The sequence below is a fragment of the Caretta caretta genome, chromosome 1 (genome assembly GCF_965140235.1).
Source record: "Caretta caretta isolate rCarCar2 chromosome 1, rCarCar1.hap1, whole genome shotgun sequence".
Taxonomy (NCBI): Eukaryota; Metazoa; Chordata; order Testudines; family Cheloniidae; genus Caretta; species Caretta caretta.
The window spans coordinates 15,291,309-15,314,431 of NC_134206.1; the positions used below are offsets into that span (position 1 = coordinate 15,291,309).

General features: G+C 42.2%; 1 protein-coding gene across 3 annotated transcripts; it reads right to left on the reverse strand.

Moving 5' to 3' along the window:
- Positions 1–999: 999 nt before the first annotated feature.
- THAP12 (THAP domain containing 12) lies at positions 1,000–20,844 on the reverse strand. 3 transcript variants are annotated; one of them, XM_048839907.2, is made up of 6 exons: positions 20,624–20,711; positions 19,276–19,476; positions 8,332–8,452; positions 5,268–5,375; positions 4,183–4,219; positions 1,000–3,872 (listed from the first exon to the last, which is right to left on the reverse strand). In XM_048839907.2, exons 2-6 carry the CDS (start codon positions 19,338–19,340, stop codon positions 1,924–1,926), a joined length of 2,280 nt encoding a protein of 759 aa, XP_048695864.1. In that variant the 5' UTR covers positions 19,341–19,476; positions 20,624–20,711; the 3' UTR covers positions 1,000–1,923. The 3 variants fall into 3 exon arrangements, with proteins under 3 accessions (XP_048695864.1, XP_048695859.1, XP_048695874.1); XM_048839902.2 differs by lacking the exon at positions 19,276–19,476 and having other exon boundaries at positions 20,624–20,844; XM_048839917.2 differs by lacking the exons at positions 19,276–19,476; positions 20,624–20,711 and adding an exon at positions 15,281–15,389.
- Positions 20,845–23,123: the final 2,279 nt, after the last annotated feature.

Here is a 23,123-nt window from a genome sequence, read left to right on the forward strand (position 1 = left end):
TTTAGTGATTCTCTAATTTTCCATTTGCGGAGGAGAGATCTACACCTTCCCATATGTTGTCTGACTGTGATTGAGTTCAGCCCACTGCCTATGAGGAAGGCAGAATCCTGGGACTTTTCACTGGATCTTCAAACAAGTCTTCGTTTGGGACATCACAAACGGCCCATGATTCAAGCCAGCAAGTGCTAGCATCCTTTACGTTGACCAGCTGCATTGACACATGGAGCCAGAAAGGCTTCCTGGATTTGAGATGCAAGAGTGGCAGTGAATTGAGGTCTTGGTGTAGCAGCCAGGATCTTCTTGTACTCCCAGATCACAGCAGTGTCTCACCTGATGTTGGCAGGTGCAACGCCTGCCAAAACTGGGAACAATGGTATTGGCATTGATTTGAGAGATTTAAGATTCCTATGACAATGATTAAGATTGGAAAATGCTACTTTCTCCATGTTTTTCCACCACTTTGTATGTTTTATAGCACTATGTACATTGTGTCACACTTTTTCATGTATAGTTAGTTTTCCCTGTTTGTGGGAATCTTTCCCACTGCAATTTGGGAGAGAAACATTTTTATTTCTTTTAAAAAAGAAATTAAGTGTGACCGTAAGTAAAAAAAACCTACAAAAACTGGCCAGGGGAAACTCAGGTGTAGTAACTAAAGTTACATTTTAATAATTTTTAAAAATGACTACATGTCCCATTCAAATAAAGTATTTTTATACTGAAGAATGTTATATTTAAAGCTATGCTACAAAAAATTTTTAAAAACTCTTACACAATGTAAGAGTACTGTATACATGAAAAGTGATACTACATGTATCATTCCCAAACTAACGAGAAATTGAAATTTACTCCCATCTAACATTTTAAATGTAATACCACTGGATGGAACTGTATGAACAATACAAGACAAAAATTACTTTATAAAAAACAAACACTCTCCCCCCTCAGGAAACATTGCTTTACTAATAAATATCAGGACTACTTTAAAAAAAAAAAAAAGCAAATTCACATTTTATTTCAGATTGAAATAAAACTATACAAAATTGTTTACTTTGTGCCAAAAATAACAGCAATATTTTCCAAGTCACTTCTTGACAAACAAACTTATTTCTAATTTTTCCAGGGTATGTTTACAAATAACGGAGGCAATAGATACACTTGTGTGTAACAGTAAGGACAAAAACAAATAAGTATAGATGCTTATGGAATAATTTTTACAGTCAGCATCTTTCAGGATTTTAGATTTAATATTCAATTCATAACTTGTTAAAAGCTTAAAAAGAAAAAATAGTTGTGTGGCTCACACAAAGGAATGTAAACAATACAACCAGGTGATTGCGAAAGGCTAGCTCTTCCACAGAAACCTTAACGTACCTTCACACTCATTAATATTCACTTGATGTGCAGAACACAGTCCACAGTGTGATGACTGTGATAGAAGAATTCTCTCTCCGCTAAGTTATTCAAATATACCATTTCCATATTTTTTAAACAGTTTCCAAATAAACCAAAAACCCTAGTAACTGGTAAGCAATGGATTTCATTCTACCTTGTTTTCCTGCATTTTTTATGCATAAGTATGAAACAACCCCATAGGATCCACAGTGATCACAAATTACTTTTCCAAAATGACAACAAAAATGAGCACCTAGTCATGTCAAATCAGACGAAGAGTTTGAGTACTGTCTTTGTGAAGCACACTGGTTTATTTTCAAAGGTGTTTTTGTTCACATAATAGTACTTTAATGTGGATCAACAGAACATAACTTGTGTCACTGGCCACTGCTTGTTCAATCTGAGGTCTAAAATGGAAATACAATTGCAATGATTAAGTAGGTTACATACATTTTATAGCTTTTCCTCTTGATGTTAAAGTCTAAACAGAAAAACTGTTTCAACAAACTGATTAAAGATTTTTTTTTTCTAAGCATCTTCAGTTACTTCTGAATTGTTTGCGGGAAGAAAGTCTTCTTGAAATTCTACTTTGTCTGGATAGAGTTTGATGTAGGTGTCCACCATTAAATCCAAGTCATGTTTTATATCAAAGTTTATGTTAAGCAAAGCTAAGTTGCTTGACCTCTGTTCTGTTAAGGTGTTCTTCAGGTATGCCTTCAAGCGCTTTCGTCCTACTTCATATTTCTCATTCTCCACTTTCATCACTGGAAGTATGCACAGAACTTTAAGCAATGCATACACATTAGGGAAAAACTTTATGTCAGGCAAATGAAGCGCTTCATAAATGGTAGCTGGAAGCTCTATATCTTTTCCTCTATGCTTCCATTTGATTCTCCAACAATGAAGTTCTGCACAAAGTGTATCTGGATTAGGTAGGTCATTTTTATACATATCAGCATGATGTTCCTCAGATGTATTAAATTTTAGTTGTCCCATGACTGAGGGCACTAAAGATAAACATTTAAGAGCTCTTAGGTGTTGTTCTGAGAATATATCTTTTAATTCCTGAATAACGTGCTCTACAGTTGGAACACTAAGTGCTTCTTTGTAGTAATTTTCTGATGTTACATCAGAGTCCAAATTACCTTGCTGTGCCCTGCGAAATTTTCCAGGGAGTTTAATTTGTACATCCAGCTTTGTGGCCAAATTTGTTGCTTCTTCAAACCAAAATTCATGATAAACTTCAATATTCTCCATCACTTCATTCAGCGAATGCAACACTGCTGTTAAGCTGCTGGCTGCAAAGAACACATCCGATGTTTGGCCTTGGAGATTTTTTCCAAAGGCTCTTGTAAAAGACAGAATGTTTTTCAGAACCACAACAGTGACGATGAAGTCAAAATCTGTTAATGCACTTGAAAGTACAAATGCTCGACCAACAACGAAGTTACTCCACTTGACAGACACATCACTGCTTATACCATCCAAGCACAGTACGAGTGCTTGCATTAGGTCCACTAAAATCTCAAAAGTATCGTGTCTACCTGTCCACTGAGAATGGCAAATCTCTTTCAGTTCATTACTCTTTTCCTCATTGTTCTGAAAAAGAACAGAGATTATATTGTCCAGTTCTACTAACAACTGTGGTGACTGATTAAAAAACGAACAAACTTCTTCTATCATCCCTAGAGCAATAGAAACTCCAACAACAGGGACTGATTTTGCCAACCATACATTTAGAGCACAAGAGGAACAGAGCGTGTACACAGCCTGTGGATACTTTTCCAAGAGTCTTGTAGCTACAATTTTCATTTTTGAAGCAAATCCACTGGAGACAATATAGGCTTGACCTCGACAGTACTCCATGTTTAGACCCCATTTTTCAATAATAGTTGTATGGAACTTAACAGCTAAAATTTCAGCATCTGCCTCATAAGGCAAAAACCCTACAAATTCTTCTCTCAGATTGTGGGACTCATCAACAAACCTCACCAACACTGGTAAATGTTCCTCACCTGCTATATCTACTACCTCATCAGTGACAATGGAAAAGAAGTGGGAGTCTCTTACTTCCCTGAGCGTCTCTTCTCTTACACAGCTCTCACAGATCTCAAGCATCTGTTTCTGTTGAGTTTTAGAACAATACTCCAGATTTACTGCAGCCATCTCAAATCGTTTTCTCAGAACTTCATCTCCAGCATTTATTCTGCATTCCAACAGAGCTTGAAAGTTATCTGGGGTGAAGATACCTTCTGGAAGTTCATTAGCATTATGGCCATCCAAAGGAATATTTTGTTTGCCCATGAGGATCAAAATTTCAAATAAAGATTTAAGGTAATCTTTGTTTTCCCTCTCTTCCAGCGTTAGAGGAACAACTTCCTCTTCTTGCTCTTCTCCTCCTTCTTCTGAAACAGTATTCTGAGCACTGCTCTCATTCAACTCTTGATTTGCCTGTTCCCGTTCAAAGGCTTCATCAACTACAAAATGAAAGACATCACAAGCCTAAGACTTCTTCATATAGAAAGTTTGCAGCATTTACTTCCCCCACAACAACTATATTTAAACAATTGCTGACTGGAAAATCCATAGTATTTACATTTTAATTAAGCAGTGTCAGTGTGGGACACTATTTGTAATATTTTTGAACAGAATTAAAGTGTTTTACCTATCCTTACTGTACAAGGTAACAATAATTTATTTCACACTACCTTATTTGCCTAAGCTAGTGCTATACCTAAAAGTCTATTCATCACTACGAACTCAAACTTAAATATATTGGCCACTTACTCTTTTGCTGCTTCAGTGTTCTTATTTCATCTTCACTCTTGGGGAAGAAAAAAAAGTTATGATACTGTCTGGCATATGGTCTCAAATTGCTGAAGAACTTCAAGACTAGCTACTAAAATTTTAAATAAAGCTGTTTTCAGAGTCCTAATACTTATTAGACAGCTACTATGCATTCATAAGAATCTGAATGTTTTCAGATATATCTCAGTAAGGGGACAGCAATAATGTCAAGTCTATCTGAAGATGTGCTGATCTATCACATAGTGGAACAGTACCCCAAAGTAAGTGGGAGGGAGCCCTGTCATTAAAAAGATTGTACAGTTGTAATTTTGAAAGAACCAGAAAATTTTATGGAAGAATTTTGTTCTGGCAGGGAGATGTACTAACTAGCAGAACTTTTTCAATTCTAATTGCTAGGATTTATTTGATCATCATTACGTAGGCTTATCAAAACTATAAAGAAATTTTTAGAAATCAGCTGTAATGTTTTGCAAATGCCACTATAATTAAGAAACGTTATAGCTCTTAATTTCCGTTACACAAACATTTAGGCCACACAAACCTGCAGACAAGGTCTCTGTGAAACATACGATGGAGCCATTGGCAATCTGCTATTTCAGCAGAAGCTGCTTACTTCTGATTTCAAGCATTTAAAAAGGTGGTCACTATTGTTCAAAAATGAACTTAAAAAAACCATAAACCCATAACTCTGGAATTCTGCCTAGTTCAAAATGTTAGAAGGTAAAATGGTGATCATGCAAATCCACATACTGCAAGATTTTCAGTGGAAAAATCTATGAAATACACCCATAATCGGTATCAAGTTTCTTCTAAACCAGCTCTGAGCAACACTTTTGTTTTATTATTTTCCATTTCCTTAGATTTTCCCTAATTCTATAAGTAGTTATAATATTAGCTTAAGATTTTAGTATTTAAATTTTCCAATAATGCCCACTACGATATTGTCTTCATAATGACACTCAGAAGGGTACACAAGTGCAAGGTATTGCTGTTATTTGGGCATCTCTTATTTGCACTTGCTTGCTTTTACTGCTTTAGTACAAGAAGATTCAATTAAAACATACCAACTCTTTTATTCTCTTTCTGTGCCTGCTGTGTGGATTGTTCAAGTGACTTGTAAGGTCAAATATAGTTGGCACAGCATTATCTCGTAAAACTGTTCTGTAAGGACTCTGTAAAGAGAAAGATGTCTAGATCAGAAATTTCCTTTAAAAATGTTCTGTCTCAGTACAAAAATGATTAAAAATAACAATTTCAAAGATTAGGCTTACATTTTACCATTTATATTTGGAAGTCTGTCATTCTGAACTTTACTTGGGCATTAAAGCTAGGCTGGTCTGTTTCCAGATAGTTTCGCTTTGATTGTTTGATGCTGTAGTGGAATATTTTAACAAAAAATGATTTTAAATTGCAGAATAAGTTGTAGCAGAAGTCTTCTACATAGCTTTTTCATACAAATGTCTCTACTAAGAAAAAATTTCTGCTCACATTTCCTGTACAGAATATATTTTCATAGTTTTGCATAAGGCATCAGATGCTCTTTAAGTACAGTATTCTATACAGAGAAAACATAAGCTAGCAAAACTGATTATATTTTGCTAGCAACTGGATTCAGATGATCACGCTCAAATATGTATTACTGCTTAAAAAAAATCATCCAAACTAAACTTCAGGAAATTCCAAATTTTGATTACATATTAGTCCCTAAAATAGTTTTTTCTCGGACACTGGCTGCTTTGACTCCCAGAGCTAAAACTCTGCCCTGCATATTTTTATATTAAGTAACATTATGTGGTTGAAAGCCCATTTAAAACATAGAATAGCACATATGGCAGGCCACCAGCTTGGCTTAACAGTGAAATCTTCGGTGAGCTTAAACTCAAAAAGGAAGCTTACAAGAAGTGGAAATTTGGACAGATGACTAGGGAGGAGTATAAAAATATTGCTAGAACATGCAGGGGTGTAATCAGGAAGGCCAAGGCACAATTGGAGTTGCAGCTAGCAAGGGATACGAAGGGTAACAAGAAGGGTTTCTACAGGTATGTTAGCAACACAAAGGTGGTCAGAGAAAGTGTGGGACCCTTACTGAATGGGGGAGGCAACATAATGACAGATGATGTGGAAAAAGCTGAAGTACTCAAAGCTTTTTTTGCCTCGGTCTTCACAGACAAGGTCAGCTCCCAGACTGCTGCACTGGGCAACACAGTATGGAGAGGAGGTAAGCAGCCCTCAGTGGTGAAAGAACAGGTTAAGGACTATCTAGAAAAGCTGGACATGCAGAAGTCCATGGGTCCAGATCTAATGCATCCAAGGGTGCTGAGGGAGTTGGCTGCTGTGATTGCAGATCATTATTATTATTGAAAATTCGTGGCGATCGGGGGAGGTCCCAGACTATTGGAAAAAGGCAAATATAGTGCCCATATTTAAAAAAGGGAAGAAAGAGAACGTGAGGAACTACAGATGGGTCAGCCTCACTTCAGCCCCTGGCAAAATCATGGAGCAGGTCCTGAAGGAATCCATTTTGAAACACTTGGAGGCGAGGAAGGTGATCAGGCACAGTCAACATGGATTCACCAAGGGCAAGTCATGCCTGATCAACCTGACTGCCCTCTATGATGAGATAACTGGCTCTGTGGATATGAGGAAAGCGGTGGACGTGATATATCTTGACTTTAGCAAAGCTTTTGGTACCATCTCCCACAGTATTCTTGCCAGCAAATTAAAAAAAGTATGGATTGGATGAATGGACTAGAAGGTGGACAGAAAGCTGGCTAGATTGTTGGGCTCAACGGGTAGAGATCAATGGCTCGATGTCTAGTTGGCAGCTGATATCAAGCAGAGTGCCCCAGGGGTCGGTCCTGGGGCTGATTTTGTTCAACATCTTTATCAATGATCTGGATGATGGGATTAATTGCACCCTCAGCAAGTCTGCAGATGACACTAAGCTGTGGGGTGAGGTAGATACGCTGGAGGGTAAGGATAGAGTCCAGGGTGACCTAGACAATTTGGAGGATTGGGCCAAAAGAAATCTGATGAGGTTCAACAAGGACAAGTGCAGAGTCCTGCACTTAGGAAGGAAGAATCTCATGCACTGCTACAGGCTGGGGATCAACTGGCTAAGCAGCAGTTCTGCAGAAAAGGACTTGGGGATTACAGTGGATGAGAAGCTGGATATGAGTCAGCAGTGTGCCCTCATTGCCAAGCAGGCCAACAGCATATTGGGCTGTATTAGTAGGAGCATTGCCAGCAGATCGAGGGAAGTAATTATTCCCCTCTATTTGGCACTGGCGAGGCCACATCTGGAGTATTGCATCCAGTTTTGGTCCCCCCACTTCAGAAGGGATGTGGACAAATTGGAATGAGTCCAGCGGAGAGCAACAAAAATGATTAGGGGGCTGGGGCATGACTTACGAGGAGAGGCTGAGGGAACTGGGCTTATTTAGTCTGCAGAAGAGAAGAGTGAGGGGGGGATTTGATAGCAGCCCTCAACTACCTGAAGGGGGGTTTCAAAGAGGATGGAGCTTGGCTGTTCTCAGTGGTGGCAGATGACAGAACAAGAAGCAATGGTCTCAAGTGCAGTGGGGGAGGTTTAGGTTGGATATTAGGAAACTCTATTTCACTAGGCGGGTGGTGAAGCACTAGAATGGCTTACCTAGGGAGGTGGTGGAATCTCCATCCTTAGAGGTTTTTAAGGCCCAACTTGACAAAGCCCTGGCTGGGATGATTTAGTTGGTGTTGGTCCTGCTTTGACCAGGGGATTGGACTAGATGACCTCCTGAGGTCTCTTCCAACTCTACTTTCCTATGATTCTATGAGTCATGCACTAAAAATCAAGAAATAGAATTCTGCCCACAGATTTAAGTTTGCTGCGAAACCCATGATCCTATTTCCCACGGTCATGGGAACAGTTTAGATGTCACTCCGTTAGCTAAAGATACTACATAAAATTAGGAGTGAAACAGTTATCTTCACTTTAAAAATTTCTCTTTGATAAGACATGAATCTCTATTTTAAAAAAAAAAAAGTAGAAAAAGACTTCTTGATCCTAAGGTTAATGTTTAAAGCAGGAAAATGAACTTAGGTACATTTTACACAATGTGAAATAGAGGTTTAGTTGCCTTTACTTACGCTTCTACATATCATAGAGGTCTCAAAGTGTTTGGCACATAATCTGTAGTGCTTGTTCAGCTGATCTGGAGTTTTATCTTCTAAATCTGCCCTTCGACAGTTCTCCACCCACCTCTGACATCTGCATGTGAAACACCAAACTTTAGTTACTTTAATAGTTTAAGTTTAAACAAAAAAGCCCCCTATAATTTCTAAGACAATCACCATAAACAACATTTTTTTACATTATGTTTGAAATTAGCCTTTTTATTCATTTTCAGGTGGGGTTTTGGGATTATAGTCAAATTACAAGGAGGGGGGGGGGGACCCCAAACATGTTCCTGTTTGAACCATTGTAAAAATTTGCTTTTCTCTTTTTACTCACTTTTAACGCCACCTCAGATGCTTAAATATTTCAATCTTTTCCTCTAAGCAATATTTTTCTAACTACACCTCAGAAGCACAATGGTTTGTTGTGCAGTTGTTCATGAGTGAAGACATGCAAAAATTTTATTCCTGAAGAAAAACCATTTCCCTCCTCTCTTAATAAATCTGAGAAGTTTTTAAAAAGTAGATTTTTTGACACAAAATACAATTGAGAGTATTTTTCTTGTTGGTGATCTCCAAGGGCAAAGCTATACATTTACAATGGATCTTTGAACACTAAAGTAGAAGACAGGCAATCCAGAGAATCATCTCAGTTTGAAATAAATATTCAATAGACATACACTATATATATATATATTATAAAATGTTTGGTTTTGTGCCACCTCAAGAACCTTGCTTACTTTTGTGCCACATATCATAGGGCTTGGAAGAAGTCTTGCTCTTAATAAGACCCCTTTTAAATCTGGAAGACAGTATTTTCTCTTGTGCATAAGACATGTCAAGGAGCAAATGATATAAACGTATTAGTTGGCTTTACATTTATCCTAACGGATATATTTAATCAAGTCTTTGCCAAGGACTTTTTGAACCAGCACATGCACAAGACTGAGTGCAAAATTACTATAATGAAGCTCATCTGCTATTTCATTTGTGCATGTCCCTCAGAAAAATGTCATTAAATCAACAATTTCTGGCAGCTATTATATCTTATTATTTTCTAAAAAATTGACTACCAACAAATAGAATTCTATGGAAGGAGTATAATCTATAGATATATGCTTATTGGTATTATGAAGTCTTCACTGCATGACACCACAGAAGCCAATTATCAGTACCAGGCAAATTGGCTGAAACTATAGTAAAGAACAGAATTGTCAGGCACATAGATGAACATAATTTGTTGGGGAAGAGTCAACATGCTTTTTGTAAGGGGAAATCATGCTTTGCCGATCTACTAGAATTCTTTGAGGGGGTCAACAAGCATGTGGACAAGGGTGATCCAGTGGGTATAGTGTACTTAGATTTTCAGAAGGCCTTTGACAAGGTGCCTCACCAAAGGCTCTTCAGCAAGATAAGCTGTCATGGGGTAAGCGGGAAGGTCTGCTCATGGATCAGTAACTGCTTAAAAGATAGGAAACAAAGGGTGGGAATAAATGGTCAGTTTTCAGAATGGAGAGATGTAAATAGTGGTGTCCCACAGGGGTCTGTACTGGGATCAGTGCTGTTCAACATATTCATAAGTGATCTGGAAAAAGGGATAAACAGTGAGGTGGCAAAATTTGCAAATGATACAAAACTACTGTAGATAGTTAAGTCCAAAGCAGATGGCGAAGATACAAAGGGATCTCACAAAACTGGGTGAGCGGGCAACAAAATGGCAGACGGAATTCAATGTTGATAAATGCAAAGTAATGCACATTTGAAAACATAATCCCAACTAAACATATAAAATAATGGGGATCTAATTAGCTATTACCACTCAAGAAAGAGCTTGGAGTCACTGTGGATAGTCCTCTGAAAACATTCACTCAATGTGCAGCAACCGTCAAAAATCTAACAGAACGTTGGGAATCATGAGGAAAGGGACAGATAAGAAGACAGCAACTATCATATTGCCTCGATATCAGGGGTTCTCAACCTTTTTCTTTCTGAGGCTACCCCAACATGCCATAAAAACTCCACAGCCCACCTGTGCCGCAATATGTGGTTTTCTGCATATAAAAGCCAGGGTGGCATTACGGGATAGCAAGTCAGGCAATTGCCTGGGGCCCCATGCCACAGGGGCCCCCATGAAGCTACATTACTCAGGCTTCATCTTCAACGCGAAGTGGCGGGGCTCCGGGACCTGGGCTTGAGCCCCATGCAGTGGGAGTTCAGCTTTCTGCCCTGGGCCCCAGCAAGTCTAATGCTGGCCCTGCTTGGAGGCCCCCTTGAAATCTGCTTGAGGCCCCCTAGTGGGCTCCAGACCCCTGGTTGAGAACTACTGCTCTATATAAATCCATGGCACGCCCACATTTTGAATACTGTGTGCAGATTTGGTCGCTCCATCTCAAAAAAGATGTACTGGAAAAAGTACAGAGAAGGGCAACAAAAATTAGGGCTATGGAACAGTTTCCATATCAGAAGACTGGAACTTTTCAGCTTGGAAAAGAGACGACTAAGGGGGGGATATGATAGAGGTCTATAAAATCATGATTGGTGTGGAGAAAGTAAATAAGGAAGTGTTATTTACTCCTTCTCCTAACACAAGAACTAGGGGTCACCAAATAAAATTAATAGGCAGCAGGTTTAAAACAAACAAAAGGAAGTATTTTTTCATCCAACACACAGTCAACTTGTGGAACTCTTTGCCAGGGGATGCTGTGAAGGTTAAGACTATAATAGGATTCAAAATAGAAGTAAGTAAGTTCCTGGAGGATAGGTCCACCAATGGCTATTAGCCAGTTTAGTCAGGCATGCAAACCATGCTTTTCTGAAGCAGGGGTGGCCCACATGTGGCTCTTCAGAAGTTAATATGCGGCTCCTTGCCTAGGTGCCAACTCTGGGGCTGGAGCTACAGGCGCCAACTTTCCAGTGTGCTGGGAAGTACTCACTGCTCAACCCCCAGCTCTGCCCCCATTCCACCCCTTCCCCAAAGGCTCCTGCCACCTCCCCCGAGCCTGACAGGTCCTTGTCCCCTCCCCCCTCTCCTCTCGCCACCCCCAGCCTCCTGGATGCCATGAAACAGTTGATCACAGTGGGCAGGAGGCGCAGGGAGGTGCTGATCAGCAGGGCTGCTGGCGGGTGGGAGAGGTGATGGCAGGCTGCTGATGTATTACTGTGGCTCTCTGGCCATGTACACTGGTAAATTCTGGCTCCTTCTCAGGCTCAGGTTGGCCACCCCTGCTCTGAAGTGTCCCTGGCCTCTGTTTGCCAGAACCTGGGAATGGGTGACGGGGGATGAATCACTTGATGATTACCTGTTCTGTTCATTCCCTCTGAAGCACCTGGCATTGGCCGCTATCGGAAGACAGGATACTGGGCTAAATGGACCACCGGTCTGACCCAGTATGGCCATTCTTATGTTCAGCCTTTGAGATACAATATGATGCCTGAAAACCTACACAACTCCCATACAAGAGTAATGACTGGGTCACTATCATAATCCTATAATTAGCTGTTCTATATCCACCAGCTCCTCCCTGATGTATGCTCCAACCTAAACAAAATCAAAGAGGACCACAGATGACCTATATAGAATTACAGCATTATGGCGGACACTACAGCAGTAACTCAGAAGGAATTTTCATTACAACTCTCATTTTCAGTGACAATTTTACTTCAACTGATCCAACTTCTAGCCACTCCCCACAAGTTTTAAGCGGAGCTCAAATTTCACACTTAGTCTAGAGCTCTTTTTAAAAGTTATTGCTTGTATTCTGGTCCCCAGTGGTCATGGGACTGTCCTTCCCACAAACACAGAAGACACATTCCCTTCTCCAAAAAGGGATAGGAAGAGTGTGTAGAGATTTACAAACAAAATATATACAATTTTACTAAAATTCACTGCATCCTACCTCAGTCTATTCACTACTGAAATCCATTCAGCTATTAAAAATAAAATCTTCAGTCCACTGTAAAAAAACAAAACAAAAACCCCTCAGATCCCTGCTTTGCACTTACAATTGACAATTTCAAAAAGTAAATACAGAGTCCTTGTTAAGAAAAGTGTACTTTTTGCAAAACTGGGGGAAAGGAGGGGAAAATATTAATAAACATGTTGCAAGATAACTAATAAAAAAATGACATACAAGCTAAGGATCTTTAGTTCAAAGTGTAATGAGAAATATCCTTATCTCTGCTGACTTTTCTTATCCTCAGGACCCTCCCAGATTCAATTAATTCATCCTTCCACCCTCACCCTACTTTATAAACTACAGAATGAGAGGGCCAAAAGTTTGGCTGTTTGGTGCATGTGAAATTTGAAGTTTCTGTCACTGAGCCCAAGAGACTTAGATTTATTAGGCTGAATGAGAAAGACAATTAGGCTTGCACTCTTTTTGGACCACAATGTCTGTAGCAGTTTCAAGTTTCATACATGCTGTAGGTGCAATAGATTGGTGACATACCAGTGGAAGGTGTAAAGAATGTGAAAGGAATGTTATGTGCAATCTGTGGTGTTCTACACAGACTACTTTTAATAAACTGACTTGCAGGAGGTATGGGGGTGAAGAGAAGCAGAAGCAGTGGACGAGAAGCTGGATATGAGTCAGCAGTGTGCCCTTGTTGCCAAGAAGGCCAATGGCATTTTGGGATGTATAAGTAGGGGCATAGCGAGCAGATCGAGGGACGTGATCGTTCCCCTCTATTCAACATTGGTGAGGCCTCATCTGGAGTACTGTGTCCAGTTTTGGGCCCCACACTTCAAGAAGGATGTGGATAAATTGGAGAGAGTCCAGCGAAGGGCAACAAAAATGATTAGGGGTCTGGAACACATGAGTTATGAGGAGAGGCTGAGGGAGCTGGGATTGTTTAGCCTGCAGAAGAGAAGAATGAGGGGGGATTGGATAGCTGCTTTCAACTACCTGAAAGGGGGTTCCAAAGAGGATGGCTCTAGACTGTTCTCAATGGTAGCAGATGACAGAACGAGGAGTAATGGTCTCAAGCTGCAGTGGGGGAGGTTTAGATTGGATATTAGGAAAAACTTTTTCACTAAGAGGGTGGTGAAACACTGGAATGCGTTACCTAGGGAGGTGGTAGAATCTCCTTCCTTAGAGGTTTTTAAGGTCAGGCTTGACAAAGCCCTGGCTGGGATGATTTAACTGGGATTTGGTCCTGCTTCGAGCAGGAGGTTGGACTAGATGACCTTCTGGGGTCCCTTCCAACCCTTATATTCTATGATTCTATGATAAGTGGCAGATCCTACAGTCACTGCCTACTTCCTCTTCAGCACTAATGTATCCTGTTCCCATCCTGTATTCAGTCAGAAGAATGATGTCAGTCTTCTGCAGTAACTTTTGGTTCAGATATAAGAGGTTTAAAGGATGCATTCTCTATTCCGTGGAGAGAAAACCTAAGTCTCAAATAGAACAGGCTAACTCTGAGGAACCAAAACAGGAAAAATACACAGCAGAAGCCTAGAACTCAAACACCCAGTAACTACACAGCATACCTGTGACAGTGTATCTCCCAAACAGCAATTAATTTTAAAAAGTGCTTATTTTAGCAGAATGGAGAAATTTCTTACTGATACTTTCAGTAAGTAGCTCATTTATATACCACTGTGGAAACATGGCAAAACCCACACATTTTAGGTGATACCAGAAAATGCAAAACTTTCTTTCAAATTCAAAAGAACGCAATCAGTAACTTAGTACAGAAATCTGTTAAACCAAGTGGTACTAGACAATTCATGTAGCACATAAACTTAGATGGTCACTGGTACACCTGTAATCATGCAGCATTTGTTTTGTAAGTGCTTCATTGGCACAGAACAAGACCAGTCCTACCACAAGAGTTTGCACTGCTGTTTTGATTACCAGTCTTTTTAGCTCTAAGATTTGAGAACCTCTTCTTCAGTCATGGATCTTTAAAAGGATTGTTTTTAAGTATCTGATGACATCTCATAAGAGTGAAAGACCATTTTATTTAGGAAACGTTCTATTGACGGATGAAGTATAAATTATTTCTCTACAGGGTGGATAAAAATCAATGATAAAAAAATCAGATTAAAACAATTTTCTTTTTAAAATGATTTAAAATTAAATTTTAATAACCTGTTTATGTCTTAATTTACCATAATCTATTAAAACCATTTAAATTAAATAAAAATGGTGTTAAGTTATACATATTTGCCTAAAGCACTTGGTATCAAATTTTGTGGAAGCGCTCAATCAGGTTTTGACAGCAGCCTCTTCTGCGGGTGCAGAGAGAATATTTTCTTCATTTCAGTTTACACAACTAATTCAATTCAATGACCAAGTCATTGAAAGTTAAGAAGCTGATTGGAAGTTGAAAGATCAGGAAAGCTTGGTTTTCCCCAATTCCAATCTTCAAATAAGAACTAGTTGTGAGAGGATACAAGCTAAGAACAAGCGGTAAGAGGATACGATCAGTTAAAGTCACTGCCTACTTTCTTTGTTTAATAAAGAGATACATTTTAAATGTAAAACATGTTTTGATCAATAAGAAAAAAGTATCCAGCACATCCCAGGTAGTTTTAATTTAAACAAAAACAATTTTCAAATTTTTGTTGTGTGCGTTTGCAACCAAATTCCAAATTTCCATCCAAATAGAGCTTGACACAAATTATAAGAATAATTATCTAGTAAATAAGTGTATTATTCGCCATTTTCTGAGGAATTAATTTGACTAAATTTATGTGAAGATATACAACTGCTTAAATGTACAGCTATAGTTTATTCTCCTGGTTAACTGGTGGTAGTACCAAATTTAGTATAAAGGCTATGTTTAGAAGCAAGACAATGTATTTTAACAGTTACCAACCACCGAGAATCAACCTTGCTTTAGAAAAATAACTAAAAAGAATACAAAATTCAAAAACAAGATTAAAGCCAATTATTCAAATAAGTGATTTACTTACATCAATCCGTTCTGCTTCTCTTGCCTTATTAGCATGAAAACAGGATCCTTTATTTAGGAGTTCTTCTTTTCCTATTGCTTACACCTCATCTAAAGCCATAGTGTGTCTGCTATGAAGAACAGTAAGGAGTCACAATCAGAAAGATTGTCCCCATGGATCATCTACCATCTCATTTGGAATCACATAAATATCCTTACTGAAGCAACTACAGCCATTGCTTACATATATGTTAAGCAAGTACATATGTATTTTAAATGTCTTAAAGTAGCAAGTGTCTTAGGTTTTTTAATTAAGGACACTGTCCACTTTCACTTTCATTCCTTCTCCCTTTTCCACCTGTTCTGTTTCTCGCAGGTGGAAAGATGAAGTAGAGCTAGTCGTAACTGCCAAGTCAGCTCTCCACAGACAAGGTGCATCATTGATTGAAATCACCAAGTGGAAGCCTCAATTTAAATCATCTTTTCCATTTGTACTTCAGTTATTTTCTAAAAAAAGTTGCATTCGCACTGGTTGATATAACCATTAATACAAGTTCATTTACAACCTTTACATTAGATTTAGTACATCTTTTTGCAACATAAGAGGCTACACTATAACTATATACACATTTAAAAAATGATATCACTTAATATTTTCAGATTCTTATTAACTGTAGATTTTTAGTACCTTAGAAAATGGCGAATAATAAATTGCTTACTTATACTTTTACTCATAATTAAGGCTACATTTTAGTCATGGGTATTTTTAGTAAAAAGTCATGGACAGGTCACGGGCAGTAAACAAATTCACGGCCTGTTACTGTGACCTGACCATGACTTGTACCATACCCCTGACTAAAACTTGGGAGTGCCATGGGTGCTGGGGTGGCCCAAGGGGAAGCACAGGTGCTGGGAGGGGGCACAGGTGCTGGGAGGGGGTGGGGGTTGGCAGGCTCACTATCCAGCTTCTCGGAAGCGGCAACATGTCCCTCCCTAAGCTCCTAGCTCTGCCAGCTCCCATTGGCCGGGAACAACAGCCAACAGGAGCTGGGCCTGCAGGTGGAGGCAGCACACAGAGCTAGGAGCTGAAGGAGGGACACATTGCTGCTTCGGGGAGCCCCCCAGAGGTAAGCACCACCCAGAGCCTTTACCCCTGCCCACACCTCAACCCCCACACCCAAATTCAACCTCCTCCCACACCCAAACTCATCCTGCTGCTGTTGGGGTGGGGTAGGCAGTGGCCAGTGCGACTGGCCCAGGGGCTGTCTGAGCTGCTTGGGCAGCCCCGAAGCCAATCACAGTGGCCACTGCAGAAGTCACAGAGTCCGTGACAAACTTGCAGCATTACTCACAATTTGCATCAAACTGCTTTAGGATGGTAACTGAAATTTAAATAATCTGATATGCTATTTTGTGTTTTTTATTAAAACAAAACAAGCCCTTAATAGAATGCATGACCTACTGTTAAATGTTTTTCCCCCAATTCTTTCTTTATATAGAAAAGCACCTGTTAACTCAAAGTTTTTGATAGAGGTTCATGGATTCAGCCTATTTATTTTTTATTTAAATGTTTTGAGAGAATACAAGTCTAGGCCTTAACGTATTTTGTATTAAATTCAGATTTCATTTTGAACAGTTTTAAAGGAATAAATTATAAATTTAAACTAAAAAAAAAAATTTTGTTTTTTAAAGAAAAATCATTGATTTTTAACCATCCTGCCAGAGGCCAACAAGTGCTCTAAAGCACTGTTTTTCAAAGTTCGGGTGGCGATTCAGTACTGGGTCGTTGCATGTAAGGCACTGGGTCGCCTTGCTCAGCACCCAGGGACCCTAGCAGCTCTGGTCAGCAGCGCCAACTGGGACGTTAAAAGTCCCATCAGTGGTGCTGCTCAGCTAAGGCAGGCTAGTGCCTACCCGTTCCGACACCGCGCTGAGCCCCGGAAGCAGCCAGCAGCGGGTCTGGCTTCTAGGCAGGGGGGCCACAGGGTTCCATGTGCTGCCCCCGCTCCGAGCACCAGATCCGCACTCCCACTGGCCGGGAATCGGCCAATGGGAGCTGGGGGTGGTGGTGCCTGCAGGCGAGAGCCGCACGGAGCCGCTCGTGAGCCTCTGCCTAGGAGTAGGACCTGTTGCTGGCTGCTTCCGGGGCGCAGTGCGGTTTGCGGTGCCAAGACAGGCAGGAAGCCTGCTTCTGCACCTCAGCTGCACCACTGACTGGAAGCCACCAGAGGTAAGTCTGTGCCCCAATCCTCTGTCCCAGCCCTGAGCTCCCCCCAAACCCAGAACCCCTTCCTGCATCCTAAACCCCTCATCCCCAGCCTCCCCCCAGAGCCTGTACCCCAAGCCCAGACCCCCTACCCCAGCCCAAAGCTCCCTCCCACACCCCGAACCCCTCATTCCCAGCTCCACCCCGCAGCCCTCATCCCCACACCCCAACCCTCTGCTCCAGCCCTGAGCCCCTCCCACACTCCAAACCTCTCATCCCCAGCTCAGTTGGGTCACGGGCATCAACAATTTTCTTCAACTGGGTCCCCCCTAAAAAAGTTTTAAAACCACTACTCTAAAGACCAATCTGGGAACCTCTGAACAAAGTTGCTTTAGCAATAAAAAGAGAGAGTGATAAATCAAAATGAATTTATTCTAATTACTTGATAATTATAAAAAGGACTTCCAAGGGAGGAATGGTCTGGATATACCTAGTCCTGCCTCAGGAAGAGGGCTATAGAGGACCTCTTAAGGTCCCTTCCAGCCCTACATTTCTATGATTCTATGACTTGGAAGCACTATATAAATATTAAATATAATTAAAATGAAAAATGTGACCAAAGCAGAACTGCATAGGTTTCAGAAAAAACAAACTGTTGAGAGCTACCTCTATGTAATACTTACATGACACACTACCTACCTCCCAGTTTTCTGAGTGGGTCACGTAATTGTTGTAAGCCTTTCTTAAGATAAGAGGAAAATGTGAAGCACGAAACAAATATTCTTATGAAGGGGATAATTATAGACACTCCACTAAAAATATGGTAAAACTCAGTGTCATTTTAACGTATTAGACTAAAATCCTTTTCCAGCCTCTTCCTATCACTTTTCAATTAGACTATCAAGACTCAGCTCAAATACTTATTATCCTGATGATGCAAAAAACTTATATATTTGCTTAATTTTACAAGAAGACGACTTACTTGCTTTGTGACCTCAGTGGGATTACACACAGTATGTCAAGTTAAGCACATGCCTGAGTTTTTGCATATTTGGGGCCTATAATACTACATTTGTTTCCAAAGAGCACAGTTCTCAAAGGAAATCCCCCCCATCACGATAATATTTAGCCCCTTTTCTTATAATTGTGCATAATGGGAGGACAGCTGTCCTCATTATTCTTTCTTCTAGGCACAGTACAACAACCCAAGATGAACAGGCACAAATCATGAAGATCAGCTATTTTAGAACAAACAGATTTGCAATAAAATGTAGTTAGTACTGAGTTTATGGCACTGAAGACAGAATGTGCCAAAACACCTACAGCTACGTTCATATCTATAATGACTACACTACACCGGAGTACAAAAAGGATGTAAGTGCAGCAACCAAGATACACATAACGCTTTCAACTTAAAAGCGAACTAATGCATTTATATACATGTGTCTGCTTTAAACAGGAACAGATATGTGACACATTACAGTTGAGATACAATATAGTTTATTTTTCTAAGGGACTTCAAACAACTGATAACTTTCACGTGAAAAAAAAACTGCAAAGGGTAGTGTTGTTAATTTGAAATATATTCAAACACATTAACATATACTACTTTCTAACAGGCATACTATCCAGGGTAAACTGTATGTTTTTCAAAAACGTCTATACTGCCACACAGAGCGTATCCATATCGAACTGCCACTCAATAGCCAGCAATCAAAAAATGTGTAAGATATACACACACACACTATATATGTATGTATATATAAAAGCTGTATGGCACATGTGCTTTTTCAACCTGTCATCATCCAGACCTTGCAACAATGGCTCCTGGCAAATTAACAGTGCAACTCAACAGACAGCACCAAATCTCCTCCATTTTGCAGAAATTGCAGCCAGCTTTGTAATTTAGTAGGAAAGTGTAGTCCGCAGAGATGATGGGTCTCAGCAAGCACTATTCCATCTTGAGTCAAGGGGCAGACTGTAGAGATGATGCACACTCAGCAGGCAGAGGACTGTTGATTCAAGGAGACAACTCTTCCAGTATATTAAAGGGTAGATTTGCCAGATTGCATTACAGAATTCTGCAGTCTGTATATGACAAGTGGAATGCACTTTGACCACCCTAGTTTAAATAGACAGCATCATATTCAACTGGGCAAGTTTGACAACCTCCCTTAGAACCACATTTTCAAAAGTGACCATTGCCTTCGAGTGCTTGAGTTATGGAGTGCTCAACTTGGGACAGTCTGGGACCCATTTTCAGAAGTGCTGAGCATCCATAATTCCCACTGAAATCATCTAGAATTGCAACTCCTCTGAAAATGAGGCCCAAGCAAGCAACCAAGAAGAGAGAGAGAACCCAAATCAGTGAAAATTTAGACTAGAGAAAACAGAACATCGGCCTTTGAAGTGCACAGCCCACGGGTACCAAGATCCACGACTATGGAGTTAAATGAAGTTAAATGCTTCCGGGGAGCCTGTATCTGTGTTTCACAAAGGAGCCTGTGTCTACCTCTGTCACACGGGAGCTCTTGCGTGGGAGCTCATGACGATCACCTTCCCCCTCCGATCTGACGCCAAGCAGCTAAAGAAGTGGGGTTTTCACCCACGAAAGCTTGTGCCCAAGTAAGTCTGTTAGTCTTTAAGGCGTCATCGGACTCCTCCTTGCTTTTATCTCACTTCTCATGCCCCCGCCTCACACTCCCACGCCGGGCCTCTGCCCGCCTCACCCCTCCATCCCCCCCCCCAGCGCTCCCCCGCTCGCCGGCTCTGCCCCCCCCCCCCACCGCCCAGGCTCCTTCAGACACGCGCTCGCCCCGAGACACCCCCCCCCGCCCCCAGGACGGGTCTGCGCAGCCGCCCGTCCGCCCCCCAGCCACAGGCCGGCGGAGGGTGGCCTGGGGCCCCGCCCCCCGGGAGCGGTGCGCGAGGCCTCCCGAGTCCTCAGGCGAGCGCGGCAGGCGCCAGCCCGTCCCTGCCCACACGGCGGCCTGGCGGGGAGGGCCCGGCCCGGCGCCCAGGTGAGGAGCGGCCCCAGAACGGGAGGGCGGCAGCCCCGGCTGGGCGCTCCCGGGGTCTCCTCCCGGCCGGGCCGGGCCGGGCCGGGCCCGCACGCGGGGGCCGCGGCCTGGCCGGAGCGGGGCCGCCCGTGGGTCTCACCTGACCGGGTCCCGGGGGAAGCGGAAGAAGGCCAGGTCGGACTGGGTGCTCTTGCGGGTGCAGTTGGGAGCCGCGCAGAAGTTCGGCATGGTCCCCGTGCCGGGGTCTCTGCCCCTTTAAATCCGCGCTCCCTCCGGCCGCGGGGGTGGGTGGGGGAAGCGGCTCTACACTGCTGTGAGCGGCCGGGAGGATTCACCGCCACCCTCCGCCGGGACAGAGCCGCCTCCTTCCCACAGTGCCCCGCGCCAGACAGCGCGGTAGCGCGCATGCGCCGCAAGCCGCACGGGCCACCCCGGAGGAGATGCGGGGTGCGCATGCGTTTTCTCACAGAGCCGGTGTTGGAAAAGCGCTCCTGTGTTCCCGCCACCCGGCTGGCAGTGCGCATGCGCCGGGTGCAGCGAGCAGAAAGGGAAGCGCATGCGCAGAATAGGGGCGGCGAGGGTGGTACGGTAGTAGTTCCTGGCTGGGGTAGGAGGGAGGCCGCCAGAGTAGCGCAGCCTCTCAGCAGCTGCCTGGCCCAGAGGTCCAGGTTGATACGGGCAGGAGATGGGCTGAGCTTGGAGAATGCAGCTAGCCCTGTAGAAGGGCTGAGGCCCATGCTGGAGGCAGAGAAGCTATAATTACTGTGTCGTCTGCCACAGCTGATGCCCTCGCTGTCACTGGGGGGGGTCTAAGCTCAGCTCTCCCTTGGCCCTACCACCCACTGTTACAAGCACCACCTGTGTGTTTTAGGAACTTGATTTGGACAAGTTTGATGATTTAACTGGGAATTGGTCCTGCTTTGAGCAGGGGGTTGGACTAGATGACCTTCTGGGGTCCCTTCCAACCCTTATATTCTATGATTCTAAGTAACCTGCTCAGTTTAAATGTGGAGTACTCCCTTGAAAGTAACTCCTGGTGTTATGAATTTGACATCATAAAATGTAAAGGTCTTTGCCTTTTTTTCCTATTAAAGTTTAAAAAAAAAAAAGTCAAAACAAAAAGTATTGCTATGCCATGCCTTAAGTTTCATGTCTCATTTTGTTGGCCCATTAAAGGTAGTGAATTCCAAAGTAGTGAAAAAAACTGCTATTCCTGGAGACTTCGACTGTACGGCCATTTGCAAGAGTGACCAAGGTGATGAACTGAGAGAGACAGTCCTCGGCTAATAGGATTCCAGACTGTTCAGGCTATTAAAGATCATTACTGTCCCCTTGAACTGCAAAATACTGAGAGTTGAACCTTGGTGGGTAGTTGCATGTACCTACTGACTTCTCCCAAGAGATCAAGTAGCCTTAACAGTGCTTTATGTCTGAGTAGGCAATGCAATAGAGTGTGCAAAAACAGCTTTGTAATTTTGGATTTCATAAATAGAGGCATCACATCACACAGCAAAGAGGTAAATCCTCCTATGCTATTCTTGAGACTACATGTGTAATACAGATTTCAGATCTGGGCTTCTTGTCAGAAACAAAATGGAGAGAGTTTAGAGAAAGGTAACCAAAAAGACAAAGGGGAAAATTTGATTATGGGGAAGGATGAGATGATATGTATAGCTCAGCTAAATAATGATCTGAAGTTGATAGACGTGGTAACAGGTGGCTTTAGCTCTATTAGGGTGCAAACAGATGCAATGGTGCCCACAGAAATCCTGCAGTAGCGACTCCTGCCCCATGAGTCTGGGCCCAGCTCTGCGGGCACTGATCACCCACAGCAGTACCAACTACACCACAACCCTAAATCCAGTGCGGAGGGGAGCCCTGGGCCGAAGGGGATGCTGGAGAGCAAACCCTGCAGCAGTGGCTCTTGTCCAGTCGGGCTGGGCCTGGCTCCCTGCTCTGGGCATTGCAGCCTGGTTCCTGAAGTTGCAGCACCACTCAGGTTGGCCCAACCAATCCTCCATCAGAGTCCCCATGCCTCGAGTGGGGAGCCAGGCCCAGCCCAGCAGCAAAGGTGCCAACGCTGTGGGGTGAGCGCAGGGAGGGCTCACTCTGCAGCCCATCCTCCCCCAGGCCTCCTTTCAGCACGGTGCTGGATCAGGGTTGCAGTGCCAAGAGGGAACGTGCTGCTGCAGGTGGTTGGTGCCCCATTGCTGGGGCAAGGAGGGGGCAGTGCCATGCACCCATTGAACTGGGAGCTTACATCCACCTCTGTATGGTGACCATAGCATTTGAAAGGTGTAAATTCCAATGAAGGACATGGATTGTTCAGGGTGCTGTAGGTGTAATGACCTGAAGTTAAGAAGAGATATTTAGACTGAACATCAGACAAATGTCCTGACTTGGAAATTGGTTAGTCTATGGAAGAGTCTTCCAAGAAGTATGAAAAAAGCTTAATTGTTTGAGACATTTTAAAATATGTTTTTTCTCTAAAAATAAAGAATTAATTAAGCTTCCTTTAGACTGGTTTCTAATAAACAACCAAAAAGCCAAAGTGTGAGTGGGTCAAAAAGTTGTTTCTTCATAGTAATATTCCTTACGAAGAAGCTTTGACTTCTAGGCCCAGATCCTTAAAGATATTT

Bases quoted from the DNA above. Each gene is read 5' to 3' on its own strand.
- THAP12 (XM_048839902.2), bottom strand. From the start codon at position 20,712: ATGCCGAACTTCTGCGCGGCTCCCAACTGCACCCGCAAGAGCACCCAG. The intron at 8,453-20,623 runs GTGAGACCCACG...TTTCACATGCAG, and splicing joins TTCCCCCGGGACCCGGTCAG to ATGTCAGAGGTGGGTGGAGA. The intron at 3,873-4,182 runs GTAAGTGGCCAA...TTCATTTTGTAG, and splicing joins AACACTGAAGCAGCAAAAGA to TTGATGAAGCCTTTGAACGG.